The 23,845-nt window shown below is 43.5% G+C and overlaps 1 protein-coding gene across 5 annotated transcripts in view; it reads left to right on the top strand.

Moving 5' to 3' along the window:
- FAM193A (family with sequence similarity 193 member A) overlaps window positions 1–23,845 on the top strand; it is a 219,418-nt gene that overhangs the window by 142,463 nt on the left and 53,110 nt on the right. For all 5 annotated transcript variants that reach the window (XM_073610904.1, XM_073610903.1, XM_073610901.1 and 2 more), the window contains 2 exons: window positions 5,774–5,886; window positions 13,072–13,317. In XM_073610904.1, the coding sequence (XP_073467005.1) occupies window positions 5,774–5,886; window positions 13,072–13,317 (359 nt within the window). The remainder of the gene's footprint in view (window positions 1–5,773; window positions 5,887–13,071; window positions 13,318–23,845) is intronic.

Below are 23,845 nucleotides of genomic sequence, written 5' to 3'. Positions count from 1 at the left end.
TGGGTCATCTCCACGGTGTCTCTAGGATACAAACTAGGAGTTTCCACCATCTTGTTTTCTGAGATCAAACGTTCCCAAAGATCCAGAGAAAAGGCCATCTCTGTTTCCTGCATTAAACCAATTACTGGCTCAAGGGGTGATCATACAGATCCCCACAGAAGAGCAAGGTTTGGGGTTTTATTCAAACCTTTTTATTGTACCAAAACCAAATGGAGATGTCAGACCCATTCTAGAGGAGGAGAACTTCTGGCGTCTATTGACATCAGGGTTGCATATCTGCATGTCCCTATATTCCCTGCTCACCAAAGGTTTCTGCGGTTCGAAGTAGAACAAGCAGCATTTTCAGTTTGTAGCCTTGCCCTTCGGGCTAGCTACAGCACCCCAGGTGTTCACAAATGTACTGGCCCCACCTCTAGCCAGATTAAGGGCACAGGAAATAACAGTCTTGGCGTACCTAGACGATCTATTGTTAATAGACCAATCCGTGGCTCGCTTGGAGCAAAGTGTACGCATTACAACCTGTTACCTGGAAAGTCTGGGTTGGATTCTCAACCTAGAAAAGTCTTCCTTAAAACCGCTAAAAAAGCTGGAGTATTTGGGCCTGATCATAGACACAGCTCAGAAAAAGGTGTTCTTGCCTCAGGCAAAAATCAACTCCATAAGAGAGCTAGTGCTGATGGTCAGGTCGAAAGGAGACCCCTCCATTCGCCTTTGCATGAGGTTGTTAGGAAAGATGGTGGCTTCATTGGAAGCGGTTCCCTATGCCCAGTTTCATTCGAGACTGTTGTAAAACAGTATCCTGTCGGCTTGGAACAAAACAATACAAGCTTTTGACTTGCCGATGCGAATATCCCCAAGGGTGTCACAAAGCCTCAGTTGGTGGTTACTAGAATCTGCTGAAGGGGAAATCCTTCAGACCAGTTGTCTGGAAAGTGGTAACGACAGATGCCAGCCTTTTAGGCTGGGGAGCAGTATTAGAGAAGACAACTGTCCAAGAACCAAAAGAGCCTTCCCATCAACATCCTAGAGATTCGGGCAGTGCGTCTGGCTCTGAAGGCCTGGACTTTCAGGTTACAGATTGTCCTGTCAGGATCCAAACCGACAATGCCACAGCTGTGGCCTATATCAATCACCAAAGGGGCACCAAGAGTCTTACAGCGCAGACAGAGGTGAATCATATTCTAACTTGGGCAGAAAGGAATGTTCCATGCCTATCAGCAGTCTTCATTCCGGGAATAGAGAATTGGCAGGCAGACTACTTAAGTCGCCAGCAGTTATTCTCAGGGGAACGGTCTCTTCACCCTGACATTTTTCAGGCTGTTTGTCAAAGATGGGGGACCCAGGACGTAGATCTTCTAGCATCAAGATTCAACATGAAGTTAACTTTGTGTCCAAGAAAAAGGATCTATTCACATGCGGAACAGGTGCGTTGGTGACCCCATGGGATCAGTTCTCACTGATCTATGCATTTCCCCCTATTCAGTTGCTGCCTCGACGACTTTGCAGGATCAAGCTGGAAAGAAAGCTGGTAATTATGGTAGCACCAGCATGGCCCAGAAGGTCATGGTATGCAGAAATCGTAAAGATGGCAGTGTGGGGGATCCATGGTCCCTTCCACTACGGCCAGACCTGCTTTCACAGGGGCCGATATTCCATTCTACCTTACAAACGCTAAATTGAAACCCACATCCTGAAGAAACGTGGGCTTTCCGGGTCCGTTAGCTCTACTTTGATTAATGCAAGGAAGTCAGCTTCCAGAACCATATATTATGCAGTCTGGAGGGCTTAAGTTTCCTGGTGCGAATCCAAGGGTTGGCACCCTCGGAGCTATATCATAGGCAGAATTCTTTCCTTTCTACAGTTAGGGGTAGAGATGAAGTTGGCCTTGAGTACTATTAAGGGCCAAGTCTTAGCTTTATCTTATTTCAAAGACCGCTTGCGTCACATTCTTTAGTCCGGGGTTTTATGCAAGGGGTGATGCGGATTTATCCGCCAGTTAAATCACCTTTGAACCCTTGGGACCTGAACTTAGTTTTGTCTTTTGTGAAACAAAAAAAAAAAAAGAACTTAGTTTTGTCAGTGTTACAAAAACAGCCATTTGAACCGATACAGCATATTCCCTTTGTCCTTCTGACAAGGAAGCTGGTGTTCTTGGTTGCTATATCCTCAGCAAGGAGGGTTTCGGAATTGGCTGCTCTTTCTTGTAAAGAGCCATACTTGATTATTCATGAGGACAGAGTGGTGTTACGCCCTCCTTCAGATTTTTTGACAGAAGTGGTCTCAGGTTTTCACCTGAACCAAGATATTGTCCTGCCATCATTTTTTTCCAAAACCATGTTCCAGGGAAGAAAAGTCACTTTATTGTCTTGATGTGTTGAGAGTAGTGAAAGTCTATTTAAAGACAACTGCTCAGATTCGGAAGACTGATGTCTTATTTGTACTGCCAGAGGGTCCTAAGAAAGGACAGGCAGCGTCGAAATCCACTGTCGCTAAGTGGATCCGGCAAGTTATAATTCAGACTTATGATTTAAGGGGTAAGATTCCTCCTTTTTAAGTCAAAGCGCACTTTACCAGGTCGGTTAGTGCTTCTTGGGCAGTGCGTCACCGGGCCTCCATGGCTCAGATCTGTAAGGCCGCAACTTGGTCTTCAGTACATACATTCACCAAATTTTATCAGGTGGATGTAAGGAGGTATGAGGATATCGACTTCAGGCGCAGTATAGCTCCTCAAGTCTGGGGATACCCTGCGGGTTTTCTCCCTCCCCTCAAATAGCATTGCTATGGGACGTCCCATTAAGTTAATAACTTTGGCTCTGTGTCCCATGATGTACGATAAAAAAAATAGGATTTTTATAACGGCTTACCTGTAAAAGTCTTTTCTTGGAGTACATCATGGGACACAGAGGTCCCTCCCCTCTTTTTGGGGTTTAGGTATATTGCTTTACTACAAAAACTGAGGTACTCCTGAAAGGAAGAGGGGTTATATAAGGAGTGAACTTCCTGTATTGGGTATACCAGTGTCCATCACCTGAAGGTGTCTATATACCCATTAAGTTAATAACTATGGCACTGTGTTCCATGATGTACTCCAAGAAAAGGATTTTACAGGTAAGCTGTTTTTAATTGGTGTTATGTAATAATCTAATTTTCTGAGATGCTGAATTTTGGGTTTTCACTAGCTTTAAGTCATAATCCTCAAAATTAAAAGAAATAAATGCTTGAAATATATCACTCTGTGTAACCCATCTATATAAATAGATGGGTTTCACTTTTTGAATTTAATTACTGAAATAAACAAAGTTTTTGATGATAGTCTAACTTTATGTGATGGCTGCACTGTTCCCCTATATTATCACTTGGTAATGCTGCAAATAAGACGTTTCATGTCCCTTTGGGGTTGATTTACTAAAACTGGAGAGTGCAAAATCTGGTGCAGCTGTGTAAAGAAACCAACCAGCTTCTAACTTCAACTTGTTGAGATGAGCTTTGACAATAAAACCTGGAAGCTGATTGGTTTCTATGCAGAACTGCACCAGAATTTGCACACTCCAATTGATAGTAAATCAACCCCTTTGTGCCTACACTCACTTATCCATGCTATCTATGGATGGAGCCATGGTTGTAACACAGGCTGGACTTCAGACATATCTGCCTTTATTCATCTCGAAAGGAGGGAGATAATGTTTTTTGTTCATCTCAAAGAAAGTGACAAGGATGCTGCATTTCTTGCAAGATCAGGGTTAAGGATGAGCTCTGGCGTGTTCGCACAGCCCATGTGCAGAGCCCGCCAGGAAGTCGGAGCTGCGCTAATCACAGGCAGTGAGACATTGTCCCGATGCGCAGCTGCAGAGGTCGGGAAATGTTTCACTACCTGTGATTAGCGCAGCGCCGACTTCCTGGTGGGCTGTGCGAACACGCCAGAGCTCATCCTTAATCAGGGTCTTTTCTGTACTTGATAAAAATGTTAGTGTGACATCTTACTGGTATATAAAACCTCATGCACACTGTGGGTTTAGTCCCTGTGCTTGAGATCTTGGCATTTTCTTGCAGACGGATGGCAAAGAAGCACTACTATCCAGCACCACTGCTATCAGCCTGTAAAAGGCTTATTAGAGGCAGCGGCTAGATGGGGCTGGTTACAGTGGTATAAACATTTAGGGCAGTATGTGCCCAGGCATGAATGGCCAGAATGCAGACTTTGTGTACTGGCCAAAACATTAGTACCACGCAGTGCTCTGTTCAGCCGCAGCAGCTCTGTCTTATAGGGTTTTACAGGCACCTGGATGGTGCATCTGTGCCTTCCGCATGCAGAAAATGCCAGGTTCCCGTGTACAGTGGCTAAATGCCCAGTGTTCATGAAGCCTAAACTGCAATATATTACCTTTTCCTTTTAAGGTTTAGAAACACTAAGCGAAAAGATTGCCCCAAACTCTTCTTACTCATTTGTTGCATGTCCTACTGCCTGTCCTGTATATGATGCAATTATTTTCTTGTCATAGTAAAGTATGTTCCATAGTTGTGTTGGAAAAGCTTGGCTTTTTTTTTCAACTTGCTTGTAATTCCCAACAAGATATAAATGTAGGCTGGTCATGCGTGGTTTGAAATTCGGCCAGTTCAGCAGGGACTGGGCAAATTTTGATCCGTTACAGATAGGCTTCTGTGCAACTGATTTGTTGGATAAAAGCCACTCACTGTTTTCAGGCAATAAATGTCAGCGCTGGTTTGTGCATTCTGACAGTGGGAGGAGTCTACTAGGGTTGTCCCGATACCACTTTTTTAGGACCGAGTACAAGTACCGATACTTTCTTTCAAGTACTCGCCGATACCGATTACCGATACTTTTTTTTTAAATGTCACGTGACAGTGTTTTTTGGGTTTTTTTTTTTTTAATCAGCCCTTTTGGGGGGCTTTGGTGAGATATCAGGGGTCTTAACAGACCTCTGATATCTCCCCCTTGAGACAGAGAAAGAGACCGAGGATAGAGATTCCCCAGTCCCTTTCTCTGCAGCCTCAGCTGCACTGAGAATGAATGGAGAGAAGACAGCAGCTTCTCTCCATTCATAAACTGACACATCGTAATCACAGGAGATTACAATGTTTCAGTTATTGTGAATGGACAGAGTCAGCTGACTCTATCCATACACAAAGGAAGGAGGAGGGGGACTGAGGAACGGAGGGGGAGAATGGAGGAGACAGATAAGGAGAGCAGAACGGAGGGGACAGATAAGGAGAGCAGAACGGAGGGGACAGATAAGGAGAGCAGAACGGAGGGGACAGCGGAGAGGCACAGAGGAAAGGAGGGGGCACGGAGGAGGATGCAGTGACAGTCAGCTGTGAGCGATCACCGCTGTGTCACTAAAGCTGGTGAAAGCCGCTGGGGGAGAAGCTTGTAACTCCCCCACGCGCCGATCACAGCTGTCTTCCAGGTATCGGGGGAAGCATCGGGAGCATTTGCCCGAGTACAAGTACTCGGGCAAATGCTCGGTATCGGTGCCGATACCGATACTAGTATCGGTATCGGGACAACCCTAGAGTCTACCTACTGTCAGAATATACCTTCCCCTATCCAACTTGAACGTGTGGATGGGGGAAATCTGTGCAGTTTTTCTTTCATTCAGCCCGTTTCCTTTAAGTTCAGTCCCTCAAGCCTCTTTGGCAGAGAGAGTTAGAACAGAGCGACTGTAAGTTGGAGGTATACAAAGGTGACTGGTTGAGACCACTTGCAAGGGCAAAGCCTTAACTAGCTTATGTTTCTTTCTTTTTCTCTTTAAAGTTAAACAACAAGAAAGCATTGACTGGCGAGAACAACTTTGCTGATAAAATGAGGCATATGTTATCGACCAGAATGTGCATGTCTGACTGTCCAAACTGTAATTACAGGAGAAGGTGAGTGTGTGAACACTGTCATTTGCGGTCTCTGTGTATTCTACAGGTTTTAAGCTTTCTGTAGGCATCAGATCAAAGTCGGAGTGATTACATTACTGAATGATGAAAATGTTTTTTAAGTCTTCAGCTGAAATAATTTAAGGTATATGCGAGCCTGGTGGTATTCTGGCTAACAGTCATTTAAAAAGAAACGGTCACCATTGAGGTTTGTAATCTAAATCTGCACTCTTGAAAAGTGATGATAATGCAGCATAACCTCTTAGGGATTGGTGATTATATTATTTTCCTTTCTCTCTCTGTTGGAGCAGAAGTGTCGTGCTCATTGTAGTTAAGCAGCATTACAGTGTGCTGCTGGTAAGTCAGCAACTGGCTAAAAGGCTTCAAGACAGTTGCTAGGTGGAAAAACATTGCAGAATTACCATGGATAGCAGTACTAATTTGGCAAGAGAACGTGGTAATCTGATCTAATCCTCTGTGCAGGGCTACTTTATATAAACCTCAACGCTCTGGTTTATAATGTATACATGCATACAGACATAAATTAGTTCTTTTTTCCTGTGCCTTTTGATTAGATGTCCCTTACTTTCTGCTGCATTTCTGATACAGAAGATAAGAGGAAAATCGCCTGACAGTTAGGGCAGAAGGCATCACCGGAAGATGACCCTACTGGAAGATTTCCCATCACCATCTGTTTTCATTGTTAACTCATACATTTGGGATTTTTCATAATTTTTTTGTCAGTAAAAATGATCATAAAGATGAGTTGAGGGTAAATCTCACCAGCAGGGGCCTATAGAGAGCACTAAAAAACCTGACGTTGCTTGCAAGTTTTCCCTTCTTGATACAAAGCAAAAAAGTGATTATAGGTACTTATCCACCTCAATACCGAACACTTTCATCCCTTTCTTCCCAGGCTATTATTAAGTTTTCAGCGCTATCACACTTTGACTATTACTCAGTCATACAACCCTGTACTCAAATTATATTTTTATCAATTTTTTTTAGACCAAGCTTTCTTTTAGTGGTATTTAATCACCCCTTGGTTTTATTTTTTGCTATATAAATAAAACACTTTTTAGTTAGTTTGTTATAAAATTTTGCAAACAGTCTTTCTTTGTGTGAAAGTTAGTCTACAAACTATGAGATATAGATATATATATAAATATAATATGTGTGTGTGTATCTGAAAATCGAGCAATCCTGATGTACTGACTGCCTACAGTGGATATAAACATTCTACAGACCCCTGTTAAAATGTCAGGTTTCTATGATGTAAAAAAAGGAGACAAAGATAAATCATTTCAGAACTTTTCCCACCTATTAATGTGACCTATAAACCTGTACAACTCAGTTGAAAAACAAATCTTTTAGGGCAATATAAGTAAAAAAAAAATAATGTAATTGCATAAGTGTGCACACCCTCCTTACTGGGGATGTAGCTGTGTTCAATCACATTCAAACTCATGTTAAATAGGAGTCCGTACACACCTGCCATCATTTTAAAGTGTCTGATTAACCCCAAATAAAGTTCAACTGTTCTAGTAGGTCTTTCATGACATTTTCTTAGTCACATCCTACAGCAAAAGCCATGGTCCACAGAGAGCTTTCAAATTATCAGAGGGATCTCTCAGGCATTAGATATACCATGGAACACAGTGAAGACAGTCATCATCAAGTGGAGAATATATTACACAACAGTGACATTACTAAGAACTGGACGTCCCACCAAAATTGATGAAAAGACGAGAAGAAAACTGGTCAGGGAGGCTGCCAAGATGCCTATAGCAACATTAAAGGAGCTACAGGAATATCTGGCAAGCACTGGCTGTGTGGTACATGTGACAACAATCTCGTATTCTTCATATGTCTGGGCTATGGGGTAGAGTGGCAAGATGGAAGCCTTTTCTTACCGAGAAAAACATCCAAGCTAAATTTTGCAAAAACACATCTGAAGTCTCCCAAAAGCATGTGGGAAAATGTATTATGGTCTGATGAAACCAAGGTTGAACTTTTTGGCCATGATTCCAAAAGATATGTTTGGCGCAAAAACAACACTGCAAAAGAACACCATACCCACCGTGAAGCATGGTGGTGACAGCATCATGCTTTGGGGCTGTTTTTCTTTAGCTGGAACAGGGGCCTTAGTCAAGGTAGAGGGAATTATGAACAGTTTCCAAATACCAATCAATATTGGCACAAAACCTTCAAGCTTCTGCTACAAACCTGAACATGAAGAGGAACGTCATCTTTCAGCATAACAACGACCCAAAGCACACATCCAAATCAACAAAGGAATGGCTTCACCAGAAGAAGATTAAAGTTTTGGAATGGCCCAGCCAGAGCCCAGACCAGAATCTGATCGAAAATCTGTGGGGTGATCTGAAGAGCATTGTGCACAGGAGATGCCCTTGCAATTTGACAGATTTGGAGTGTTTTTGCAAACAGTGGGCAAATATTGCCAAGTCAAGATGTGCCATGCTGATAGACTCATAACCAAAACACTGACTGCTGTAATAAAATCAAAAGGTGCTTCAACAAAGAATTAGTTTAAGGGTGTGCACACTTATGCAACCATATTATTTTATTTTTTTATTTTTACTTCCCTCCACCTAAAAAAAATCAGTTTGTTTTTCAATTGAGTTGTACTGTTTAAGGGTCATATTAAAGGTGGAACAAGTTCTGAAATAATTTTCTTTGTGTCATTTTTTTTTACATCACAGAAACCTGACATTTTAACAGGGGTGTGTAGACTTTTTATATCCACTGTATCTCAATTCTTGAGGCTATAAAATGCTAGGACAGTATGAAAAAACCCCAAATGACCCCTTTTTGAAAAGTAGATAGTCCAAGCTGTTTAGTAAGAAGCATGGTGAGTCTTTTGAAGTTGAAATTTTTTTGTCACAATTTTTGGAAGATGACGAAACTACATTTTTTTTCCCACCACAAAGTTGTCATTTTAACAAGTTATGTCCCACACACATCATGGGCATACTTGATCTAAAACCCAAAGCACATTCTGCTACGTTTCCCGAGTATGGCAATACCACATGTGTGAGACTTTTTCACAATCTAGCCACACAGTGGGACCCAAAATCCAAAGAGCACCTTCAGGTGTTCTAGGGGCATACAATAATACATTTCTGACTACCTAACATGTTTCTGGAGGTCCTGGAGCACTAGGACAGTGGAAACACCCATACAATGACCACATTTGGAAAGCAAACGCCACAAGGTATTTTCTAAGCGGCATAGTGGGTCTTTTGAAGACTTCTTTTTTTTTTATTTGTTTTTTTTGTTTTGCAACAAGTTTTTGGAAAATGCAGAATAAAAATGAAAATTAGGTTTGAGATATTTCTCACACACGTCATGGGCATAGTTAGAATTACAATCCATGTGTGAGACTTTTTTTTTTTTGGATTGTTAAGTACCAGAAATTGTATCTTGTGTAGCACACAAATCAATCAATTGTATCAAAACCATTGTTTTTGAATGGTCACCTTTTTATACGAGTGGTAAGCGAGTATAGCCTAGTATAGTATCACCTTTAGCAGTCCCAGGTCTAAATGCCAAGCAAGTCTAGCCTACTGGTTTGTGGCTGCCCCCAGGAATGCCATGGGAAGAAAGGAAGAACAAAGGGGTTCATGTGGTTCCAGGAGTGTAGTTGTCCACAGGGGATGGCTGGGACCGGTGTCTTGCAGGAATGGTGTCAGCAGAATGTGCAGATCCATTGGGTCAGTTCAGGCGTAGGCAAAGGATTGGTCCAGGCAACAGGTAGAAATGTGGTCAATAAACACACCAGGGTTAGTACTTGTGGCTGCGATGCTTTGCAGCTGTATCAGGAATTATACCCCCTTTACTAACCCATTCAAGGGAATGCTTATGCGGGGTCCAAGGGGTTAAAGCAGGTGGTGAGGCAAGGCAATACCTCCTCACTGCCTGCCAAATGTACATCGTACTTACGAACAAGTCCGTATGGTGATATTGACTGCTGTGGCGCTGATCAGGGACAGTGTACCTGGTGTGGTGGTAATCAGGGATACTGCAACTGGTGTTGAGGTGATTAGGGATACTGTACCCATATACATGCGGCCAGGTTGGTGTGGCCTCTGTATTCCTGCAGCAAGAATACGGATTCTTGCTGCTGGAATGACTGGAGTATGTTATTAGCAGCAGCCTCTCAGCCCATTTAACCACTTGGCGACCACCCACTTGCAAAGTACTGTGGACGAGCGGCCGCTGTAGTCAAAGTACGTACCGTATGTCACTGCCTACTTCTGGGTTTAGGGCACACCTCTCAGCTGGAACCCACTGTTAGTGAACACAGTGGGAAGCCTATCAGCAAGTCCCGGCCAATGATTCACGGCCGGGACCTGTTGATTGGCTGTGCACATTCACAGCTAAGAGCCCTGTGTTGACATTCACCCCTTCCCAGCCGGTGTCATTTGTACAGTGACTGTGTAAAATATTATCACTGATCACTAATTCACATTAATGTCATTGGTGATGTCGGTGGTAGTTAGTTCCCCCAGTGTTAAACTGCCGCCACACTCCCATTAGAAATTGTTGATCGCCACCATTAGTAGTATAAATAAGAAATAAAAATTCCATATATTTACCATAGTTTGTAGATGCTATAACTTTCACGCACGCCAGTCAATATACATTTATTGATGCTACACAAAAATGTGTAGCAGAATTCATTTTTGCCAACATTTATAAAGAAATTGGATTAAAAAAAAATTTTTTTTAAATATTGGATATGTTTTTATAGCCAAAAATAAAAATAAAAAGTTTTTTCAAAATTTTTATAGCACCGATCGCTGTATAATTGAGTGGTCCCAAAAATTAGGAGACGCTATAACTTTTGCGCAAACCAATCAATATACGCTTATTGCGATTTTATTTATTTATTTTTACCAAAAATATGTAGAATACATAACGGCCTAAACTGAGGAAATTTTTTTTTTTTTTTAAGTGTGGGATATTTATTATAGCAAAAAGTAAGAAATTGTGTTTTTCAAAATTGTTCTTTTGTTTAAAGCACAAAAAATAAAAACCGCAGAGGTGATCAAATACCACCAAAAGAAAGCTCTATTTGTGGGAAAAAAGGATGTCAATTTTGTTTGTGTACAGCATGACCATGCAATTAAAGCAGGGGTCTCAAACTGGCGGCCCTCCAGCTGTTGTGAAACTACAAGTCCCATCATGCCTCTGCCTGTGGGAGTCATGCTTGTAACTGTCAGCCTTGCAATGCCTCATGGGACTTGTAGTTTCACAACAGCTGGAGGGCCACCAGTTTGAGACCCCTGAATTAAAGCGATGCAGTGCCGTATCGCAAAAAATGGCCTGGTCATTGAGCAGCCAAATCTTCCGGAAAGAAAAACAAAAAGTCAGTATTCAAAAAGAAAAGGGGAAATGAGGGTTGAACATTTTATCCCCCATAGCAGCTCGTGCCATCTTAGTGGAAGAGGGCCTGGGACTCTCATGCACGAGAGACATATTAGTTAACCAAGCCACACATTAGAAGAGTTGCTGTAAGTTGCACAGTTTCTGGAAAAAAATATAGAGGCCGATAGGTTAAATACATCTCCCCTCAGGTGGGGAGCTGGGGAAGACGTGGCAGTGATTCCCACAACATCAGGGCATCCTTAGGAGATTGAAAGAAGTGGGTTTTTCCTTGATGGACCAACCAAAGGGTAGCCGGAAACAGCATGGCATATTGAACGGAGTTCTCCCACAGTTTCTGCTTGATTTGCTGAAACTGGGCTCTCTGGTTGCGAACAACCACAGAGTAATCTGGAAATAGCGAGACCGCCGCTTTGTTGATTTTAAGGCGGGCGGCATGGAAGATGGAGTCCCTGTAATTCAGCATACGGATCACCATGGTGCGGGGGAAGATTTCCTGCTGGGAGAGGCTGACCCAAAACCCTGTGGGCCTGTTCAATCACGAAACATGCGGATAATTGGTCACGGCTGAACGCTTGTTCTAGCCAGCTCTCCATGAAAGCCACCGGGTCAGACCCCTCCACCCGTCAGGGAGACCCACTAAACGCAAGTTGTTATAGCGGAGGCGGTTCTCAAGGTCATCCACCTTGTTCTCCAGGGCTGCTATCTTCCCGCCATATGTACTAACTTTAGGCAGTATGAGGTTAACGGTGTCTTCCAGATCACTAATGTGGCGTTTGGTTTCAGTAACCTGACCCCGTATCTTCTGTACATCTTGCCGCATAATTGCAAAGTCATTTTTAATTTCAGCCACCATCCCCATTAGATCCGTGTGATTTTTAACTTGAAGGGGTGTAGTACATCCGACAGCGTAGGCCCAGACCCGCCGTCCGCGCCATCCACATCGTTCTCGGCGAGGGATATTTGAGAGGAGAGATGCGGAGGGTCCAGTACACCCGGGAGGATTGCGGAGAGGTATCCGGGGCTTCCCCAAAGACATCAGCAGTAGATGCAGGCGAGACAGTGCGCTGCTGTGCTGCGGTGGCCATCTTGGCAGGAGCGTGTAGTGATATTCATCTTGGCCGATGGCTGTTTCTTTTGATTTCCAATCCACCAGAAAGAAACCCCTCACTGCAGAGCAGGGACTCTCGGCACCAGGGTAGGCTGTGTGATTCGGTCGCGAACGACCCAGGATTTTTGAAGGATTAAGGCAGGAGAGACCAGAGGTGCTCTGAGATGCATCCGTTCACATGCTCTGCTTGGCCACGACCCCCGCCATAGTATTCTGTAGCTTACTTTTCCATATCCTACTTCCTAATTAATCATTTCTCCAAAAAAAAGCAAAAAACTACATAACCATGTTTTTAACACTCCCCTTCCTTTTCTTGCAGGACTACAGAGTGAAGGGCAGTCATTTCTGTTAGCTGATATGTTTTTGCTGCTTTATAGAGTATCGTTTTTTTGTGCAGTGTGTGTGTATATGTATGTATATATATATATATATATATATATATATATATAAAATTAATAATGTTTTCAGCTCATTTTGTTTAAGCATTTTTAATGATCTTTATCTTTAGTGTCATTCACTGCTGCAAACCCTTTGTAGTGTTGGAAAATATATGCATGTTGTCTTGTTTCTGGTGACATGTGAAGCTTACTGTCTCTAATTATGGAGTGTGTAGAATGTTGCTGATTTGATTATCATCCTTTGTTTTTATTTGTGTTTTTTTCTGACAGGTGTACCTGTGATGACTGCAGCCTCTCGCACATCTTAACATGTGGCATTATGGATACGCCTGTAGCAGAAGATGTCCATGTAAACCCCTTACCACCACTACAAGTAGACCCCACTCCAGATTACCTGTCGGAAATCCATCCTCCCAGCATATCGTCTGCTAGTTCAGGGTCCGGGCCCAGCTCTCCCATCACTATCCAGCAGCACCCCAGGCTGATTCTTGCAGACAATGGCTCTGCACCCACATTGTAAGTTGCTGCTTTGCCGCCCTCTCATAGCTTATCTTTTCACTTTAAAACTAGGTAGTGTGTAGTGGTCTTCTGAATCACATGGCAATTTGGTTTTGGTTTGCACTGTAGCCCTGTTATGACTCCTGAAAAAAAAAGCCTAAAAAAACTAATGTAGTCACCACATCTAAGAACTGATAAACGGCAATATATTAATTTTTTGTTCTTGCACTTGGATGCAATTTAAAGTCACCTTCATAGATTCAAAGATCTCTGCACTTGATCTCCCAGTTCAGTGCACCTACTAAGCGAATTACAAGAATATAAGTACTCTCCCTTCTTGATTCTCTATTTAATTTATTAGCTATAAAATGTTTCTTAAAGCGGGGTTCCACCTAAATTTTGAACAATATCTGTATGTATTCTCTTCCTTGCCTAGATGCTGACATGCCGTTTAAAAAAATTTAAATCGCCGTAATTACCTTTTATTTTTCTATTCTTCTTTGCACTTCCTGGTTCTCCTCCCGTGGGAGTAGGCGTGTTTCTAGCCTCTCCCAGACTCCTGGGAGCTAGTCTCAGGCTTCCCAGGATGCCACTGAGCATGTGCGGGAACGAGCGGTGAATGCTGGGAGCACAGCATTCACCACATCCAGGAAATAAATGCTTGTGGGCTTCAAATGCCCACAATGAAGATGGAAACCGCCTGCAGTGAATAATATAAGTTATTCTTTCCAATGAAATCTGACACAGGCAGACATATTACACACAATATGTGAGTATGTAATGCTGAGAAGAAAAGTTTGTGAATGAACTAAAAAAAAAAAAAACGATAGATAGGTGGACCCCCGCTTTAAGCATACATTATGGGACACAAGATAAAGTAATTGAGTTACTTTAGGTGATCCTGCTGCTCTCAGGAATTTAGACGCTGGCAAAAAAAAAGTTTTAAGAACCTGCTGTCACAATTAAAAAAACAATGCGGCCATGCGGGCCTCCGCCCCACACAGCCGCATCATTCATTCACAGATCCCTGTGAATAATTTGAACTACAACTATTGTCAGCCTTCGTGGCGGGTGGCTTGTTGTTCTTAATGAACTACCAGGGCACTGATGAGCATTCTAGGTAGTTCATGGGGCTTCCTGTAATCTTTTAACTGCCTGCCCATATCGGAGGTATGGTCAGACACACAGTCTGCAGGAGCCTGACATTACACCCACGGATCTGCTGATCGTGAGTGGAATGCTTTACAGCAGGGGTAATGAATTATAATTCAAGGAGGTCCGATAAATAAACAAAAACTTTGGCCCAGGTCCAAATTACAAGTCTGTGCCATGAAAGATTGTATGTGTTTACCTTCCTTTTTTTTTTTGGCGCAAGCCATGTGCTATGTCGCTTTTCTTACTGTTTCCTCCACGTACTCTGGTAATACTCTGTACTCCCCTATAGTGTTCCCCCTTACATCAGGTGCCCCTACCAGAGTATTTCATTACATTGGGTGCCCCCATCTGACTACCCCCATAAATCTGTTGCCACCGCTAGAGTATCCTCTTATATCAGGTGTCCCCATCAGAGTGCCTCTTTACATCATGTATTCCCATCAGTGTCCTCTTACATCAGGTTTCTCCATCAGAAGGCCCCCTTACATCTGGTCTCTCCCATCAGAGTGCCCCCTTACATCTGGTCTCTCCCATCAGAGTGCTCCCTTACATCTGGTCTCTCCCATCAGTGTGCCCCCTTACATCATTTGTCCCCATCAGAGTGCCCCCTTACATCATTTGTCCCCATCAGAGTGCCCCCTTACATCATTTGTCCCCATCAGAGTGCCCCCTTACATCATTTGTCCCCATCAGAGTGCCCCCTTACATCATTTGTCCCCATCAGAGTGCCCCCTTACATCATTTGTCCCCATCAGCGTGTCCCCTTACATCTGGTGTCTCCATCACATCAGGTGTGCCCATCAGAGTGCTTCTTTACATCAGGTGTCCCCATCACAGTGCCACCTTGACATAAAAAGTTTCCATCAGCATGCCCCTTATTTTATGTTAAGGGGCACTCTGATGGGTAGATTTATGTTAAGGGGCATGCTAATGGGCACATTTTGTTGTGCCCATCAGAGTGTCTCTTAACATAAAATGTGCCTATCAGAGTGAACCTTAACATAAAATAAGGGGCATGCTGATGGGCACATTTTATGTTAAGGGGCACTCTGATGGACATATTTAATGTTAAGGAGCACTCTGATGGGCCCATTTTATATTAAGTGGCACGCTAATGGGCAACATAAAGTGTGTGCCCATCAGCGTGCCCCTCAACATAGTGTGCCCATCAGCGTGCCCCTCAACATAGTGTGCCCATCAGCGTGCCCCTCAACATAGTGTGCCCATCAGCGTGCCCCTTAACATAATGTTCCCATCAGCGTGCCCCTTAACATAGTGTGCCCATCAGCGTGCCCCTTAACATAGTGTGCCCATCAGCGTGCCCCTTAACATAGTGTGCCCATCAGCGTGCCCCTTAACATAGTGTGCCCATCAGCGTGCCCCTTAACATAGTGTGCCCATCAGCGTGCCCCTTAACATAGTGTGCCCATCAGCGTGCCCCTTAACATAGTGTGCCCATCAGCGTGCCCCTTAACATAGTGTACCCATCAGCGTGCCCCTTAACATAGTGTACCCATCAGCGTGCCCCTTAACACAGTGTACCCATCAGCGTGCCCCTTAACACAGTGTACCCATCAGCGTTCCCCTTAACACAGTGTACCCATCAGCGTGCCCCTTAACACAGTGTACCCATCAGCGTGCCCCTAACACAGTGTACCCATCAGCGTGCCCCTTAACATAGTGTACCCATCAGCGTGCCCCTTAACATAGTGTACCCATCAGCGTGCCCCTTAACATAGTGTACCCATCAGCGTGCCCCTTAACATAGTGTGCCCATCAGTGTGCACCTTAACATAGTGTGCCCATCAGCGTGCTCCTTAACATTAAATGTGCCCATCAGTGTGTTCCTTAACATAATATAAGGGACACTCTGATGGGCACATTTTATGTTGAGGTGCATTCTGATGGGCACATTTAAACATAAAATGTACCCATCAGAGTGAACCTTAACATAAAATGTACCCATCAGAGTGCCCCTTATTTTATGTTAAGGAGAACACAGGTGGGCACATTTTATGTTAAGGGGAACACTAATGGGCACATTTTATGTATCTCACTGCCCATCCGTGAACCACGAGATTATAAGCAGCAGGGGGCGGGGTGCACACGTGACGTCATTGGTTGCAGGGACGTTCGCGGTCCCAGCAACAAATGACTGCTGCGGAGGAGCAGAGCGGAGGAGTAGGATGTGACACTGTACACGGACAGTCCGGACAGGGGCGTACATTTAGTGACGGCTGCTTTACAGGCTCCTATAAAAGAAAATGCATATTTTTTACCTGCAAAAAAGGTGATTTTTTTTTTTTTTGTAAAGGGGAACTTATCCTTTAAAGTAGAACTCAAGGCAATTTTTTTTTTAACATGTTGGATAGATAGTGGGGGGATTATAAATCCCTTATGTTTTTTTGTCATCAGTGCCTTCCATTTGTGTTCTATAGCCACAACAGGAAATGATAGGAAATCCCTTGACATCCGCAGAACAGGTGTCCCTGTAGGAAGATTTTCCCTGCCTTTTGATAACGGCCATCATGACCTATAGAGGGGGTTATCTCCCCAACAGGAACACAGACGGCACTAAAAACCCGACAGGTGCTTGATTCCTTGTCCACTCTATACAAAACTTTAAAAAAAATTGCCTTCATACTTTTGTGTCTTTTTGGCATTGGACTCTGCATTAGGCACCCACCTATGTGCCTGTTGTTCAGTGTGTAGGGACGTGCGGTGAAGTCAGTGGCTGGTGAGACACTGGCTAGTATCAGAGCCAGATACACACAGGTTACATATGCTGTGATCGTTAGAGCAATAATTTTTTACAGCGTCGCCTATGGAGATTTTTAAGTACTGAAGTTTGGCACCATTCCACAAGTGTGCACAATTTTAAAGCGGGACATGTTCGGTATCAATTTACTCGGCGTAACATCATCTTTCATAATATACCAAAAAATCGGGCTAACTTTAGTGTTTTTTGGGTTTTTTTTATTCATGAAAAAACTTTGGCCATACTTCTCTTTTAACACCTTCATTCAGGTACCAAAGTTCTATATGGAATTTGCGTAGTCATTTATTGCCTTCCTCCATCTGGCCTTTGTGGACATCAGGAACGCCTACTTGCATGTCTCCATCTTCCCAGCACATCAACAATACCTGTGTTTTGCTTCGGGCACGCAACATTACCCAAATGTTGCCCATTTCTTTGGCCTGTTGTCTGCACCACTTGTTCCAAGGTACTAGCCCCTATTTTTGCTTTACTATGGCCTCGGGCATTTCCATAGTGGTATATCTTTACAACTTTTTTCTGTTGAACAGTTAACGTGGTTGTAAACCCTTACAGACCACTTTTTGCTACAGGTAAGCCTATAATGAGGCTTACCTGTAGCTACCCAGGATATCTCCTAAACCTGGACCACGGTTTAGGAGATATCCCCTGTATGTGCATGTGCCAACCTCATCGGCACATGCGCACTGACACAAACTCAAGCACTGAGTGTGACATCCTTGCTGCGGTGCCCGTACACAGCACCGGCCAGTGACATCACTCCTGGGGGTTACTTCCGGGTATCGCGGCTCCGGCACTGCGAGGGCTTCGATCTCAGGTGAGTATTACATAATGAGCTAGTATGCTATGCATGCTAACTCATTATGCCTTTGTCTTGCAGGCGTTTATTTTTTATTTTTTTTTCCCCTAAGTGGGTTTACAACCACTTTAACTCGGGCTTTGTCAACCAATATCCAATGGGCTTTGCTAACCCTATAGACATTTGGATAGATCCAAAATCTCCAGAAATCACTGCAGAAATGGTCTCATTGCTTGGATTGTATGGGCCCTAGACCTGGCGCTGTCCAAGGTTTTCCTTCTCATGAACAAGCTTCAATCTCTCTGCTGGCACGTTCAGACCTGCAACAGCACCTCCTCTTTGTACAAAGAGAAATGGGGAAGGTTTGGGACTTTATATGAGGCACGAGATGAGTCAATCAAGTGTCTCCATCCCTGATTGCAAAAATGCATAAGGAAAAAGGTTTGGGACTTTTAATGAAGCATGCGTCTGAAATGACAGAATGAACAAAATGGCTCTGGCAAATTTGTAGTTTATTGAACTATACATATTGGATCGTGGAACATACAAATAAAGCAATATAAATAAGTGGAATTTTTACCATATATCGCACGTAAGAACATCAACATATAATATGGCAATTCAATATTTTCACATAAAAAAAACAACTGACTCTTTGATCCATGATAACATAGTATGTGAAAACCATAATGGTTGGTATTTTGCAGAAGGGCATGATTGATGGAAATGGATGACTACCTTGAGATGTAAATACATGGTTGTCAGTAGCTTATCAGATCACATGCACATAATGGGGATATTTGACGCACTCTGATGATATCACTGTCTGCTGGTTGTTTGGAGATTCCTACACATGGATCCATGCTCATTTCTGGAACCACTTTTACCGGCTTTTGGTACACATATCTATAGGATAGGCTATCAGTGCCTGTTTCACCCTCTGTAGCCGATGACTGACTTACTTTCCGGCTCAGCTTCCAGGCACCTTCAGTCTCTTGCATTGTCATTTTCCATGCCCCCCAATGATGACTGACGTTTAGCGGGTGTGCATGGGAGGGTAGCTTCTGTGGTGGACTTTGTCAGCACTGTGGTGAGATGCCCCATTTGCCCTTTGAGGTTTTAAGGGGTGACACCATCAGCAGTGGGGCTTTAGTTTGCCACAAAAGCATTTTTTGGCCCATTACTGTAGAAGGTTGCTTTGGGGAGAGGTTAGGCCCAGCGTGTGTGTTTGTGGTGTTTTTTTTTTTTTTATCAGGACTAGGTTTGGGAAGGGTGCTTTAGGGGATACTATAGGCTGGTTGGATTTATGCGGGGGGTGTTGGCTTCTGGGGGGACTTTTTTGGTGCCACACGCTGATGTTTTTATACAATTTTTGTATTTCATTAAATCTGCTAGGTAACTCTCTATGGGTGTGTGTTATCTTTTTGTTTTTGTGTTTGTTTTGAAATACATGGTTGTGGCATCTAAATAGCTCAATGCGTTTCGTGAATGTCTTTCATTCTTCAGGAGCAGATGCAAGATAATATCTAAAAAGATATGTGGATTACAGTGGGTCGAGAGCTGGAGGTCGGCTAGGGGAGTCATCAGCCCCGGGAGCTGAGATGGTATACTCCATGGCCCAATGATGGAAAAACCCTCAGGAAGAGAGACATCTCTGAGAATGGTCCCCCATGGATGTATAGGGATGATGTATGCAACATCACCATTGGACATCTGTGAATAAGTATAAATAGTGTATAGTTGTGCATAAAATACTGAAACTAATTGTTACTGTGAGGTAGGAACCAGTGCTGGTGGCAAAAGTGATGGAAAGTGTGGTGATACATTGGTGATAAACCTATACCAAAGTGAAACAGAAGTAACATAATGGACCCTGAGCATGAGTGACAGATAATGAGTGAGGTGAAGAACCGAACACCAAAGGAAAGAGAGTATGAGATAGGAGAGAAAGAAAACTACCATTGTACTACCTTGGACTCCTGGCCGATACAATGCACAAAGGACTCCAATGATTCTTTACCTTTTTTACAGTGGATGCTTTGACTCCGTGGGATCAGTTAAACCTGAACTACACTGTTCTTTTTAGAGGCTCCTTCTGCGCAGGATTGAGAGGGCATTCTGGTGATTCTCATCGCACCAAAGTGGTCTAGGAGGACATGGTACTGGGACCTCATCAGGTACCCGTCAGACTCCATGAGCCGCCCCAGATGATCTGAAACATCTGTCTTAAGGGCTGCGTGCCACTTTGTTGCTCGCCTTAACAGCTTGGCTGTTGAAGCCCTAGTCCTGAGGGACAGGGGCCTAACTAATTTGGTCATCCATATTCTATTGAAAGCCAGGATATCAATTTCACGTAAAGTCCACAATTGTACTTGGAAAGCATATTTCTCATGGTGCACACTCCACTGGATCAGCTCGTGCCTCATGGGTGACTCAGCATCCATATATGTGCATTGCTTTTTTCTTATTGTAGTCTTCTGAAGGTGGCAACATACCCAATTTTACCCAAACTACTTCATCCTGTGTAATGTACCCCAATTTAAAGATTTTACAGCAAGTCAAAAATCCTTTATCTGAAAGTTTAACCCAAGCCAAAATATTTTCTTTAGATAGCGTGGAGAGAGATTAGTACACCTGTCAGGTTTTTATTGCTGTCTGTGCTCCGTTAGGGATTCACCCACTCCATTTGCCCTGTTTAACTTTATCAACAAAAGTGAGAGAGATTAGGGGGTGGCTGAGCAGCGGATGTGGCCGGACGGTTTGTCTGTCTTCACCACCAAGGATCTGTGCGATTATCCTGTGAATGTTTACCTGACTTGTCTACTGAGGCACACTGGAGCTACCATCTCTGCCGCTTCTCTCCCTCCACTGAGCTAGCTAAACAGAATAAAGACACCTGATCCTCCTCGGATTCGGTGGGACAAGATGGCAGTCTTTCCCTTCGCCTGGCCAAGGAGAAGTACAAAGAAGCAGCCCAGAAATTTTTTGCAAAGTCGCCAAAGACTCTGCTGTTTTTCCTGATATCCCTGAGGAATCCCCCATGTGAATAGCTAGATGCAGACGTCACAGCTCCATTAAAAGATGCAGGCACACACTCCCTGGATTGGGAAATTGAGTACTTTGCTGTACACGCTGCACCAATAAAGGAAACTGCTGATGATGATCCTGAACCTACTCCTAGGGATATATTTTCGATTGTAACCTCATATAATGGTGGAATTACAGCTCTCACTGACGAATTGAAAGCGGTAAGGGTTGAGACTACATTTATTAGGCAAAATATGCAAAAACTACGTAATCGCACATCAGCCCTGGAAGGGGGCCTCAGCACAATAGAAGATGAGATGGCACGTTTGAAACATGATGTGAAATACAACTATATAGTCACTGCTAACCATGCTGCCCACCTGGATTATCTGAATAACAGGCTGCGGCTCAGTGTTCGCGCCATAGTTATTCCTAAATGGGCTAAAGGGGAGAACATGGTAGTTTTCATTTAATAGTGGCTACCTAACACTTTTTGGAAAGGATTCCTTCTCCCCTATGTTCTCTGTGGAAAGGGCCCACAGGGTCCCAGTAAGGCATTTACCTCTGGGCAATCAACCACACCCATTTTTATTTAAATTACACTTTACAAATTAAACTACAAGGATAGAGATGCGATTTTGTCAAAGGCCAATCCCATGGGGGCTGCCTTGGTTATTGACAGCTCCAAAATATATTTCTATACTACAGAAGCAATTGGACGTACAGTATGCCATGCTATATCCAGCGTGCCTGAGAATGGTTGCCATGGGAGAAGTACATTTCTTTGACAAACACTCCTCAACATCCCAGTGGCTGGATAGGAAAGAGAGATCTCTTAGAGAAGCAGTGTCCAGGAACCATGTCGCAACTCAACTTTTGTCAACTCTACTTACTTTGTGGTTGCCTACGCATATTACAACCTGGTGCATGAGCTTTGTTCTCTGTTGCTCTATTTTTATTGGAAGATCTGACTGTGTCACTGATCAGGCCTCCTGCTCGCTCCTTTCCTGACCATATCCACCATGGGCGGATGGATGCCTGTGTTTGAAGATTTCAGTTTATTCTGCAACTCCTTCACCTTCTGAACAATGGCTACCTCCCTTTATAGTTCTGTCATGGAACGTTCGAAGATTAAATAACTCTTTGAAACGCCTAGCTGTTCTTCAGACTGTTAAACATTACCACCCTTCTGTGATCTCTCTTCAAGAAACGCATTTATCGCCTACTTAATCAACCAGTTTTTCTGCACGCCACACCGCATACTCCTATTCTAAGGGAGTGAGTATTTTTATTTCACGTGGTACTCTATTCACCTGTGAATATTCGGTTATTGACTCTGGTGGTAGATATATTTTCTGTTATGCAAATTACATGGCTTATTGTGCATCATTACTAATGTGTATACCTCCACCCTTCTCTGCTGAAACCTTAGTCACTGGCAGGCTTTATGGTCCGATATCCTGCTAGTCCCTTGTTAGCAATGGGAGATTTCAATAATTTGCTAGACCTCAAATGGGATAGGCTTCCGGCTACCCAGCTACCTCGCCCTACTGCTGGGGGTATTACACCATTTGCCAGGCATCCTGAGTTAAAATGTATTCATGTTATGCTTCTCGTTGAAGTCTCTCACGGTTAGCTCTTTAGGTAATTAACATATGTTGCCTATAATTGTCTCCCCTCGGTAGGATGTTCAGGGTTCATCTTAGAGATAGTTATGAAAACGTAATAATTTTTGCTTTTCCATATTTTCAGCATTAATTGATCAATTCCTTCGTCTGAATAAGTCATATTAAACCCATAAATTGTATTTATTAAAAATAACAAACATGTTATACTTGCCTGCTCTGTGCAATGGTTTAGCACAGAGCAGCCCGATCCTCCTCTTCTCAAGTTACCCATCGGCACTCTGGACTCTTCCTCCCCCCCGCTGAGTGCCCCCCTAGGAAGCCACTAGCTATGGGGGCACTCGAGCGTGCTCGCTACCAAGCTGCCTTTGGGTGTCTGAGACACACGGAGCATGGCTTAGTCCCTCCTCCTACCTCCTTCTCCCTGACTGTGATTGAGAGCCGAGGGAGCCAAAGGCAGACGGACACATTTCTGAATCGCGATCGGGCGTGGGTAAATATTTGGGGGAGGGGTCTGTGGGGAAGCTGTATGCAGAAGGTTTTTTACCTTCATGCATGAAGGTAAAAAACCTGCCTTAAGAACCACTTTAAGGCTTATTTGCGAGGTCAATTTATTACACTTGTTTTATCCATAAAAACTGTCAAATGGAGCTGTCAAAAGCCTGAGTGCTAGTAGCCAATCGGGAACCATTTCAGAGGCAAAATCATGCCTCCCTTATCGGCTGAGGTGTGGTTCTGCCTCTGAAATGGTTCCTGATTGGCTGCTAGCACCCAGGCTTTTGACAGTTCCATTTGACAGTTCTTTCAAGGTTCCTGTGGCGGCTCTCTGACAGCTTCTGTGGATCTTAACACCGACATCTACTGCCTCTCCATGATCCCAGCGGCTCCATTCGGGACTATTACCATTACTGACGCCTTCACATAAGCTAATTCTATGCCTGTTTTACACCGAAGCTTGTGAGTGCATTACCATTGCTTTTATACATTTTATATGAATTAAATCTTGATACACTATCGGAAGCCTGGCACCTCTCTCTCCCCTTCCCTTACTATAAACAAAAAAACAGACCATTCCTTACATTTTAGTTTTGTTTTCGTTCGTTTACGAAAATTGGCATCGATTTTCGTCTAGTTTTTATCACTGAAAATGTCTCTGGTGAAAAT

This window comes from Aquarana catesbeiana, linkage group LG01, assembly GCF_042186555.1.
Source record: "Aquarana catesbeiana isolate 2022-GZ linkage group LG01, ASM4218655v1, whole genome shotgun sequence".
NCBI classification, from domain to species: Eukaryota; Metazoa; Chordata; class Amphibia; order Anura; family Ranidae; genus Aquarana; species Aquarana catesbeiana.
This window is presented reverse-complemented; position numbering and strand designations above follow the sequence as displayed.